The following is a 12,341-nucleotide window of genomic DNA, read 5'->3' on the forward strand; positions in this document are numbered from 1 at the left end:
AATTCAACGGTTGAAAACCTTGGCACTGATGTCAGGAAGACACAGCCCAAATTTGATGAAGATCCAACGGTTAGATCTCCGGAGATCGTCTCTTTTCTGTCCTGCTGTCACTGTAGACGGAAATAGAGTTTTTTGACTCTTTTTCTTGATCTCTCAACTCTCTGTAATCTCTCACTCTTGAATACAGCTGCACAATTGATTCAAATAATGCCTAAGACACTTGACCAAGTCAACAAGCATCTTGGGCCTATTTTGTTGGGCTTGGGCTAAGCTTTCCTCATATTTGGAAACTTAAATAAAAAACCCAACAGAATTCTGTTAGTCAATTGGTTGAGTAAGTAGGGTATCTGGTATATACTTTGGTACCAAAATTAAAGGATTATGATAATTTTTTTAAAACGTCAAATTAGGGCACTTATTTAATTGCTGTATATACATACGGAGGGAGTCAATTAAATTTTGGAGTGATATGAACAATAATAAAACTTGCAGTATATATTTATTATATTTTGCATATAACGACTTATTCTAACACTTTCTTACTTGCATGTTTGTTGTTATAACATTCGTTCAACTATATTACTCCGTACTCAGCCATACGACCATGAACAGAACAGTTAGGAGATCGCTCTAACCTAAAATGTCTGTTGTAGTGAGTTTCCATGGTATCGGGACGAAGCCATAAATCTTTTCAAAATCTTGTGTTGTGTCCATCACCAACTCTACGAAATAGCGTGAAACAACTGTATACCACATCTATTCCCCCTGTCAAAAGAATCGTTTTGGACTCCAATTGTACTTTTTAACATACCAGAAGGACTCATATTGTAATTTTGTCAAAATATGGATGAGAAAAGTAGTTGCTAAAAGAAGTACGGAGTACTTTCATAATTTGACCATTGTTCTACGGAAAAGGCGCTTTCATCTACTTACATCTTCCTTCCACATACGACCGACATTAAACGACAATTCTCCCATTTTCCTCTCGATTATTCCACTCGTCAAATTTAAATCTCTAATTCCCTTTCCCTTTATTATTATTAAAACCACAAATTGACTCGCAAAAACCAAAATTAGGGCTCTGAAACAAGATCCGATCCATTTTCTGTACGGAGTAACTCTTTTATAACATTATTCTATCTAGTATATTGTATATTATACTATATAAAATCTGTATCTGTTTACTTCGTAGTTAAGTTATTATGATTAATTCGATGTATGATATGTTTATAAATGTTTTGAATTAGAAGAATAATGATAATTAACTCGTAGATTGTTAGTTCTAGGTAAATTATGTTTCTATTTGAATTTAAATGCGTATATAATGTAATGTTAAGTGATGTATGGTTTCTCAATAGATCTTATGAATATGTAAAAATTGATTATGTTATTTCTAGCATCTTAGCTTAGGTGAATCATTTTGCTATTTGAATGTGTCTGTTTACTTTGTTTCGTAGTTAGTGTAATGTTAATTGATGCATGATCTATTTAAAGATGCGATGAATTTGAAGAATAATGGTGATGCATTGCAGATGAACCGGCAGCAGATTAGGTTTAGGGGATCCTGAAATGTTACCGGAGAGGAGGGGAGTTGTGGCTGGTTCAGATCTGAGTAAAGTTTCCGATCATAATATCGAGTATGGATTACGGTCTGTTCGTCGAAGCAGGAGGTCAGGACGAAGGAGATTGCTGTTTTGGTTGTTCTCATTTGCTGCATTGTTCTCAATATGTATTGCCACTTTCGGATTTAAGATGTTCTTCCATGGTAATTCGTTATTTACGTTGCTTACAATTTTCAATGTAGGAATAAGCATGAAGGTGTGTGATTGTTTACTACTTCACTTAACAGGAATTTGTATGTTCTGTACATATAACAGACGAGAACTAGCATCTGAGCATAGTGGAAAAGTTCTATACAGCACTTAGAAAATGTAACAACATAAATGTCTACTGGGTAGGTAAATCGTTTGAAAGTACAAATCAATAGACATGCTAACCGTATTAAGGATTTTTTGCTTATCGTTAATGAATCGAACCATTAAAGGTGCAGTCACTTATTGATTTAGACTTCTTGCTTCACCTTTCAAATGATTCTTAATAATGGTTAAAATTTCTCCCAATGAACCAGACTGCTACCTAATTATTTGAAAATTTAAATCGAATTCGTTTATTTATCAAACACAATCAATATCAGGATAATTGGTGCTTATGAAAGGGTGTGAATCCTGGTAAGTGGTAATAGTCACCATCTTCGTGCCATTAAGCGGGTAGTATAAGGGAAATGTGATACTATCCTTAACATTTGTAGAAATTAAGTGGTATTCTGTGCTTAGAAATACCTTTTTTTATACTATACCTATGAAATGTTGGATATTGCAGTCTTGGTATTACTAAAATATACTGGCATGTAGATTGTATATACATATTCTTATATTCTTGTACATTTTCTGTAGTGGTAGAAGAGCCTCAACGTAATTCTTTACCGACAAATGCAAAAAATGTATCAGTAGAATCAGAGGCTGAGGCTGTAGAAGCAGAGGCTGCTGAGCAAACAAAAAAGAAGCCTCGTAGACCACGTAAGAGTTTTTATGTTGTATACTTTACTATTGTTCAAATGACCATAAGTTCGTTACAAGCAATTTCAAATTTTATTGATACTAGTAGAATTTACTGGAAACCTCATACTTCATTATGAAATTAAAGCATTTAGCATGATCAATATATATTCTTCATCTGTTCTTCATATTATAGCATTTAGAATTTAGAATAGTATTATTTATTACATGTTTGTTCAATATAAAACTTTATTAAGTTCTAATTGGTTCAATTGTATTTCTTATTATAGGTTTTAACCCTTGCAAAGTAGAATTAAGGGACCCGGATGGTACACTTGTGGAGCCCACAGCTTTTTCAAATTTTGTTAACTTTTCACTTCACTATGTTGAGAGGGAAAACATACCTTTAAGTGAAAATTCAGTTACTCCCAGATTTGGAGGTCATCAGTCACTCGAAGAAAGAGAACAATCCTTTCGTGCAGTTGATCAAACAATTCACTGTGGATTTGTACAAGGATTTGAAGGGTCTCAAAGCACCGGGTTTGACCTGGTCAAAGAAGACAAAGCGTACATGAATACTTGTACTGTCGTTGTTTCATCCTGTATTTTTGGAAGCTCGGACTTTTTGCGCAGGCCAACTAGCAAAATGGTAAATGATTTTGGTCATTTTCACTCTGAATAATAGTATAATACAAGTGGGGTCCATGTATTGCTTCATATCTTAAATAGGTCATAAGTGTTACCATTTTAGTTGTAAAGGGAAGGGGTGAAGGTCATTCGAAGTGTATACAAATGCATATAACTATCTAAATTGCCTAACTGGAAAGTGTAGATTGTTATTGTGATAATATAGTTTTTTATAATCATATCAACACATTAATTATTAATAAAAATTAAGAAGTTTTTACGGGTTTACCTACCCAACCAGAATCAAACATTTTGTTTTTTTTTCTTCACAAATTTGTTATGTAAATGTTGCAGATCAGTGAATACTCAAAGAAGAATGTTTGTTTCGTTATGTTTGTTGACAAGGAGACCCTCGTAAAACTATCAACTGAAGGAAGTGTTCCCGATTTCAGAGGGTTTATTGGGTTGTGGAGAATAGTTGTCGTACGCAACTTACCCTACGACGACATGCGAAAAACGGGAAAAGTCCCAAAATTCTTGTCACACCGTCTCTTCCCATCAGCTAGGTATAATTTTCAAACTATGAACACTTACCTTTGTATATTGTGTATGCTCCTTTTGAATTCTACAGACGTGGTGAAATGGGCAGGTTGGGTGTTTGACCCACTTTCCTTTTGGATCCTCTAAAGATGAAGTACCAATAAATTGCTTCACTCATAAGTAAATGGGTCAAAAAAGCCACCTCTAATTGTTAGTACTGGTTTCAGGTATTCTATTTGGCTTGATAGCAAGTTGAGGCTACATACAGACCCGATGCTGATAATTGAATATTTTATATGGCGAAAAAAATCAGAATACGCGATTTCCAATCATTATACTCGTCACTGTGTTTGGGACGAAGTACGACAAAATAAACGTTTAAATAAGTACAATCACACAGCAATCGATCAACAGTTTATGTTTTACCAATCTGACGGTCTACAAAAGTTTGATCCTTCAGATCCTAATAGGCCACTTCCAAGTTGTGCGTACCACTGGTATTTTTGTTTTCTATAAAGTTGGCTGCCTTTTTATGACTAGACACTAATTATCCCTTTTTTTCTTTTTTTTTTTTTTTTTTTTTTTTTTTTTTGCATATGGTGTTGCAGATGTACCTGAAGGTTCTTTTATTGTTAGAGCACATACGCCAATGTCAAATTTATTTTCGTGTTTGTGGTTTAATGAAGTTGATCGGTTTACTTCACGCGATCAGTTAAGCTTTGGATATACTTTCTTGAAATTGAAGAGAACAAATCCAGATAAACCGTTGGTGCTACATATGTTTAAGGTAACTTTAGCTTGACATGTTCTGAAGCATTTGTGAATTTAAGATTTGTTTTGACATGTATGCATTTTTTTTTTTTTACTTAAATGACTATCATATTAGGACTGTGAGCGCAGAGCAATCACAAAGCTCTTTCATCATAGAAATTCTGACTGATGGCCATTGCGCGATGCTGTGAAATTCTCCACGGTTCGTTTTCTCTTTGTTTCTTCTTCCTTCCTTTACCACACATATACAATTGTTTTCATGATAGATCTAGAGGCGTTTAATGGGCGGGTCGGGCGTGTTGGGTATTGGCTAAAGATATGTGTTAGGTTGGGTTGACCCGAAAAACATTATGTCCGCAAAATTTGTTTTTGTTATGATTTGTAAATAGTCTGTCAAATACAGTATATGATTAAAAAGATTGTATATTAATATAAATACAATCTGTTTCTGCAAATAAAATGAATTAGGAGGTGTTAATAAAAAATACACTTGGCCCTCTTTGAACCTGTTTGACCCATTTGACATTAACTTTTTAAGCTTGTTTTTGTTTTGTTTACTTGACCCGTTAGAGATTAAACATTGCCGGAATTGATTATGGACTGAAGTCATTTCTTTACTATCTTGCAGTTATAGAAAAGCTGGTTCTTTTGGAGCTATGTCTTGAATCTTACCGATCATAATTGAAAAGCACTTGTTTTAGTGGAGAGAAATGGTGATATATTTCACTCTTATCTGCAAAAGATACCTTAGTTAATGAAAACACACAATCAATTTAGGCTCCATTTTTTGATGTAGGTCTAGTGACCCATGGATCCTTCCATTAGTTTAAAGGATTTGTGCTATAGTTTGTCGTGGTATGTGGATAATAAATCAGGTTTCTTGTGTAGTAGTAGATGAGGGCCATTATGAAGCGCAAGCTTAAGATGGAAGTATAGATGATGAGTATATTTTAAGAGCTACAAAAGCATATCATTAGGAATTTTGTAATCGTAGTATTATGTTGATTGATGAATACACAATGATATTGATATATAACTACACCAAGGTAATAGGGAGGTGATACACACACCAGTTTTTGATTCACACACATTTTTTTTTATCATAATACTTACAATTATATTCTTAAATTTATCTAGGGAGTTGAACCACTAATATTGTAAGTAAGGATATATTAGTAAATTAGATGTGCATGGATCAAAAACTGATGTGTACAGATTGTTGAATGCGATGTGTAATCTCTAGTTCAAGTATTATAATTCCATGTGGTGCACTTCTCTAGTTTCTCTAGTTCAAGATGAGATGCTCTTAATTAGTGATTACATTTTGGTTCATTTTTTCTTCTTGATACATGTGGTTCAGGATGTTTAGGATTGACAAATTTTGATTATTATTCTATGAAATTGTTAGTTTCAAAAATATGAATGATATATGAGTTGCTTGGATAATGAAATATTGAATTTCAGATGATATTATATAAACTTTTTGTGTCGTTAATAATGTGACAAAGCAGATACTATCTAAACATAAAGAAATCATATATTTTGTGAAAAATTCATGTAATGTTTGATTTTTCACTTTTTTGTGAAAATTCATATATTTAATTTCGTTTTTTGCCAAAAAAAATAAAATAAAATAAAATAAAAAAATCTAAACATAAAGAAATCAATGCATTAACATACTAAAAGAAAATAGTACATGAACATCATCTGTAATCATACAATGAATAGTTTTACTTCAACTAATCTGGAATCATTAAATTTGAAATGATGGTTTAAATCCGTCGATATCGTTATAACATACTACTATTACATAACATATCATAATTCTTTTTCTTGAATCCCTATAGATGAATATGATTAGGCATCACGGTCTCTTCTGCATTCAACAGGCATTTTAGGAAAGCGTTTACGATCAGTACAATAATTGTAAATTGTGTATCTCCTACGAACCCATTTAAGACTACGCCATTGGTGATCATCAAGGTCTCGATATTGCTTTTGGTCCCACCATCGTTTGCCTTGACTCGCACAATACTTGGCGTTTACAGAAGATTCACAACCATCAATATGAAAGTTCCTGTAATTAGCAACAAAAGGCGCTTTCGACCAATCAGTTTTCTCCAATCCACCCCGAGTTGCCCAATCATCCGCGTTCCATAAACTCGAGTATATCTTCATGGGTTGATTGAATGGGAACCTAACTCCCAAATGCTTACTGTTCTTGAACACCCTTATAGGAATGTTATCAACAAAGAATCTGGGAAAAAAAAATATTGTCGATAGTAAAATTACAAGTTTTATCCCTATACTATTGTTTAATCTGCAAGTTAGTCGAAAAGTTTAAACAAAACTTGCACTATTTGGTACATATTCCACAAGACCGAGTATGAGTGGAACTCTTTCGTAGGATCAAACCATAAGTAAATACGTTGTTCACGATCACCTTTACCCCCGGTAAATACGTTTGTCTGTAGAATGTACGGTTGCACTGTCCTGTTTCCTAAGAACTCGAAGTCTATCTCATCATGTTGTTCGTTTTGTGAAGTTAACTACATTTCAAACCATATTCCTGTTAGTATCATTGCATCTTAAAAGTTACTTAAAAACAAGTAACAATAATTGTAAGTTTTTTCCTAAGTAACAATAATTGTAAGTTTTTTCCTATTTGGATAATCGGGAGGGTGAGTATTCCGACCCATATACTCTAATGTAATTTTTCTATCCAGATTACTCTGTGGCTAGGAGCGGACCTATGAAGGACCAACCGAGTCAGCCGCCGATGATCCAAATTTTTTTTTTTTTTTTTTTTTTGTGTATTTACATGTTAGAGTTCGACTTTTATTGTATTTATATGTTAAAAATTGACGTTTCGCCCTGTGTATTTCTTTTTTCAAATTTTCAATATTTTTCACCCGTCAAAAGAAACTCCTAGATCCTTCACTGTCTGTGCCCGTTTCCAACCTTTACCTGGCCACTTCAAGATTCGAATATAAGACCTCTTGTGGGCCTCAACCACTAAAATATCTTGAAATGGTTTACATAAACAGGTAAACGAATAAGGTTTTTCTGTTCACCCTACTCTGAGAAGGGGATTACTCACATGTACACGGTCTTTCCAAATTACCCCTTTACCGTTTTCGACTCTTTTCCTAAGCCCTCAAATATGCAATGTGAAGTTTGAACATGAGGCCTTACGTACGTAAACACACAGTGTACACATGTATGTACACAAGCAAACATAGAAGTATATACTTACATAAAAGGCGGTGACAGTGCCAGCAGAATCTCCGGCAACCATTTTTATTTGCATCTCAAAGTGACCGAAAAGATAGGAGCCCCTAGATTGGAAGCCGGTCCCAGTGTACTTGTCAAGTGAGAGCTGAATATTCGAGCCACCGTTGAAATACTTAATCTGGTCAAGTGCCCATGTAGGCATATAGTTCTTCCCGAATGGAACCGCGACCGCCTTTTTAGGGGCGGCTCCGGTTACACCACTGATAATTAGTGCAACCACCATCACATATGCGTACGCCCACACTCCTTCCCATCTTTTTTGGTCCATTTTGGGCACCCGGCCTATTATAACTACTATAGTTAGTAAATTAAAAACAACTTTAATATTTTAATTTTACTACATGATAGTGTAGTGATACTACTAATAAGATGATTGAAATTGGATCATAAATTACCCAATTTATGTGTATAAACTTATAATTATAATGATACGGAGGAATAAGTTGGGATAAATACACCATTACCTCAAATATGAATATGCTCCTCTAGATTACTTGTTGTGCCAAATACAAAGACAATAGAAGACCAGCTAGAATCTCTTGTTAAAATACTCACCACAACAAGGCCTCCTTTTAAAGTTAGGTCCTACCTAGACAGTACCCAACCAATATTTTGAATAGTAATTGAATTGAATTATATATATGGTCACTTTGCGGGTTTTTTGTTCGTTCAAGCTTGTTTATGTTGTCACACATGTGAGTGAGTTTGACACTTATTTTATTTTAGTAAACATATCCAATATCCTATGTGACAGCATATTACAGAAATCATTGACAGCATAAATTTAAGCTACTCGGTTGTACTATTTGTTTATTAGACAGAATATAAAGACACGTGGCTTTACGAGGGATCGTCCAACGTATGAATACCTAAGATTTTGGGTAGATGCCATAGGTTCCTATTTTCTCGATGCGTTTTATGAAGAGATCACGTGATTTTTTTTAATTTTTTTTTTAAGGCGAAAAGTTGAAATGTATTGATTGAAAGATCTTCATCAAAACAATGAAGATGCAATACGAATTACAATGACGGAGACAAACTCGGTCTAAAAAGAGATACAAATTGAAGAGCTACGAAACTTAAAAACACAAAAAATAAGGACTATTGATCCAAACATAGGATTCACGCCTGCATCACGTGATAGTAAAAAAGTTCAATTATTCACGCCTGCATCAATTTGTAACTATGTATGACTAATGCCTGTTGCTACTTTTTGACGATGGATTCACAATACAGCAAATTCCTATTTTCTACGAGTGTATTATCAACCTACTTACAACTTTACGTACATCCCAAAAATCCAGCCCAGATACCCTTCTCTTCCATCGCAAATACTCCGTAATATAATCCAGAGGACCACTTCCATCATCTTTTTTCTATTTACACTGTCCATTTTATATATAAAAATAATTGATTAAAATTATTTTATAACATAACTTTATTCAAATAAGACAAAAAATGTAGATAAAATTAAGAGGTAAAACCAGAAAGTAGATAAAAAGTCACTTTTTCTAAACTGACTATTAAGTTCGAACGGAAAGAGAGTAATTTCTTAGTTTAATCATTTAATTTAATTTATTAATTTATAATTTATTTAAATAAATTGAAAACAGATTATATTACTCTCATGTCTCAATTAAAATATCCACCCTATAAATGAACACATAGCATAAACAGTTATCACATTGTTAGAAAATCTATTTTCTTCTACTTTCACTTAAATCATTTTTTATTGACTAACCGTGAAAATGAAAACCTTTTTGACCATATAAAAATGAAAATATTTAATATGATTTGGTTTTGCTATCGAAGATCTAGAAACATCACTAACATATTTTAAACAGTTGTACATTTATATAAACATCACCACTAAATTAGTAACCACTATGTACAATTGTGAAGCTAACAAAATTCCTTAAGGTCATCGTTAGCAAAATCCAAATATCGAACGAATTTGATTCTCACTATAAAGTTACTATTTGTCAACGATATAGGTAAACATTGCTAACGACTACCACAAACAATTATTACCACGGTATCTTTACATTCATACCGTTATGAACGAGCTAGTACATTATTTTCATTTTCGTTTTATTGTTATGTTTGACTGACATTATTGATTAACTATTCAAATGCAAAGTCTCTAAATCTAAACTTCAGTGGGTGGTCTAACCGTCTAATGGTTGAATGCTTCAACATCTTCAAATATGACCTGGATTCATATACCTAAATACACTTTGGAGCTTTGTCATTCAAAAAAAAAAAAAAAAAAAATATTTTGCTGACTCTCCTATAATTATACAAAAAAACTGTCACTAACTACCATTAGTATCATGGAATAATACTTTCACGTATTTGTAGTTTACTTAATTTAGAATAGAAGAAATGAACTGCCGCTTGAAGGACAACAACGAATGGGTACAATAGCAAGCAAACTACATGACCTTATTTAAAGCTCATTTGCCATGAAGCAATATATAATATTTAGTTTTATGATTATATAAATATAAATATAAATATAAATATAAGCATGAACGAATGTATAGATTGCTTCGTCGTTGTAAGATGATTTTAACAATAGATAAACAAAACCATCAACTTTTACATTTCTACTTAATCCTTTGGAGTGGAATAAGGGTGCGTTTGTTTGCATCTTAATGGAATGGTTCAATGCTGAATGCTGAATCATTCAGCATTTAGGGCGTTTGTTTTTTACCTCTGAATGACATCTGGTACTGAATGGTTTAGAATTCAGTGCTGAACCATTCAGAGATAAAACACTCTCTTAACCATTAAGAGCTTAAATTTTCTGAAATTTCTCCTCAAATCCTATCCTGAACAATTAACTAACAAAAATATTGAATATTTTATTCATGTCACACTTTGATAAGGTAATTTTACTCAGTTCATATCGTTTATTCTAAATGATTATCAAACAGCTTATTTTCATTCAGAACAAACTTTATTCAGAGACTTTAAATCATTCAGATTCTGAACCATTCAAAGCTAAATCAATCAGTTTTATCAAACGCATGTCAATAAACCCCACTATGTTAGGAAACTAGCATACGACTTGATAACTCGAAAGCAACCTTGAGTAATATGAACTAGACTCACCTATGAGTCCAGTCCACCTTTAATACCAAGAAGCTAAAGTTGTACTGAAAAATACATATATCTTTTTCGAATTGATATAGTCCAAGGACGAACATGACCACATTTGTTTAATTAACCTTATACGTACAAGCCTTATTTGAAATGTCCCGTTCTTATTGATTAAAAATATTCCATATTAATTGATTTCGTTGCGAGGTTTTGACCTCTATATGAGACGTTTTTCAAAGACTGCATTCATTTTTAAAACAAACCATAACCTTTATTTCATAAATAAAGGTTTAAAAAGCTTTACGTAGATTATCAAATAATGATAATCTAAAATATCCTGTTTACACACGACCATTACATAATGGTTTACAATACAAATATGTTACATCGAAATCAGTTTCTTGAATGCATTTTTTACACAATATCATACAAACATGGACTCCAAATCTTGTCCTTATTTTAGTATGCAACAGCGGAAGCTCTTAGTATTCACCTGAGAATAAACATGCTTTAAACGTCAACAAAAATGTTGGTGAGTTATAGGTTTAACCTATATATATCAAATCGTAACAATAGACCACAAGATTTCATATTTCAATACGCATCCCATACATAGAGATAAAAATCATTCATATGGTGAACACCTGGTAACCGACATTAACAAGATGCATATATATAAGAATATCCCCATCATTCCGGGACACCCTTCGGATATGATATAAATTTCGAAGTACTAAAGCATCCGGTACTTTGGATGGGGTTTGTTAGGCCCAATAGATCTATCTTTAGGATTCGCGTCAATTAGGGTGTCTGTTCCCTAATTCTTAGATTACCAGACTTAATAAAAAGGGGCATATTCGATTTCGATAATTCAACCATAGAATGTAGTTTCACGTACTTGTGTCTATTTTGTAAATCATTTATAAAACCTGCATGTATTCTCATCCCAAAAATATTAGATTTTAAAAGTGGGACTATAACTCACTTTCACATATTTTTACTTCGTCGGGAAGTAAGACTTGGCCACTGGTTGATTCATGAACCTATAACAATATATACATATATATCAAAGTATGTTTAAAATATATTTACAACACTTTTAATATATTTTGATGTTTTAAGTTTATTAAGTCAGCTGTCCTCGTTAGTAACCTACAACTAGTTGTCCACAGTTAGATGTACAGAAATAAATCGATAAATATTATCTTGAATCAATCCACGACCCAGTGTATACGTATCTCAGTATTGATCACAACTCAAACTATATATATTTTGGAATCAACCTCAACCCTGTATAGCTAACTCCAACATTCACATATAGAGTGTCTATGGTTGTTCCGAAATATATATAGATGTGTCGACATGATAGGTCGAAACATTGTATACGTGTCTATGGTATCTCAAGATTACATAATATACAATACAAGTTGATTAAGTTATGGTTGGAAT

General features: G+C 33.0%; 2 protein-coding genes across 2 annotated transcripts; one reads left to right on the plus strand and one right to left on the minus strand.

Moving 5' to 3' along the window:
• Nucleotides 1-1,018: 1,018 nt before the first annotated feature.
• Nucleotides 1,019-5,655, plus strand: LOC139890562 (probable hexosyltransferase MUCI70). The gene is made up of 9 exons (XM_071873443.1): nt 1,019-1,107; nt 1,533-1,765; nt 2,454-2,576; nt 2,846-3,204; nt 3,537-3,748; nt 3,950-4,206; nt 4,331-4,509; nt 4,609-4,695; nt 5,122-5,655. Exons 2-8 carry the CDS (start codon nt 1,570-1,572, stop codon nt 4,660-4,662), a joined length of 1,380 nt encoding a protein of 459 aa, XP_071729544.1. The 5' UTR covers nt 1,019-1,107; nt 1,533-1,569; the 3' UTR covers nt 4,663-4,695; nt 5,122-5,655.
• Nucleotides 5,656-6,350: 695 nt separating this feature from the next.
• LOC139890563 (xyloglucan endotransglucosylase protein 2-like) lies at nt 6,351-8,055 on the minus strand. The gene is made up of 3 exons (XM_071873444.1): nt 7,750-8,055; nt 6,849-7,042; nt 6,351-6,750 (listed from the first exon to the last, which is right to left on the minus strand). The coding sequence occupies exons 1-3, from the start codon at nt 8,053-8,055 to the stop codon at nt 6,351-6,353; spliced, it is 900 nt and encodes a 299-aa protein (XP_071729545.1).
• Nucleotides 8,056-12,341: the final 4,286 nt, after the last annotated feature.

The sequence above is a fragment of the Rutidosis leptorrhynchoides genome, chromosome 2, assembly GCF_046630445.1.
Source record: "Rutidosis leptorrhynchoides isolate AG116_Rl617_1_P2 chromosome 2, CSIRO_AGI_Rlap_v1, whole genome shotgun sequence".
NCBI lineage: Eukaryota > Viridiplantae > Streptophyta > Magnoliopsida > Asterales > Asteraceae > Rutidosis > Rutidosis leptorrhynchoides.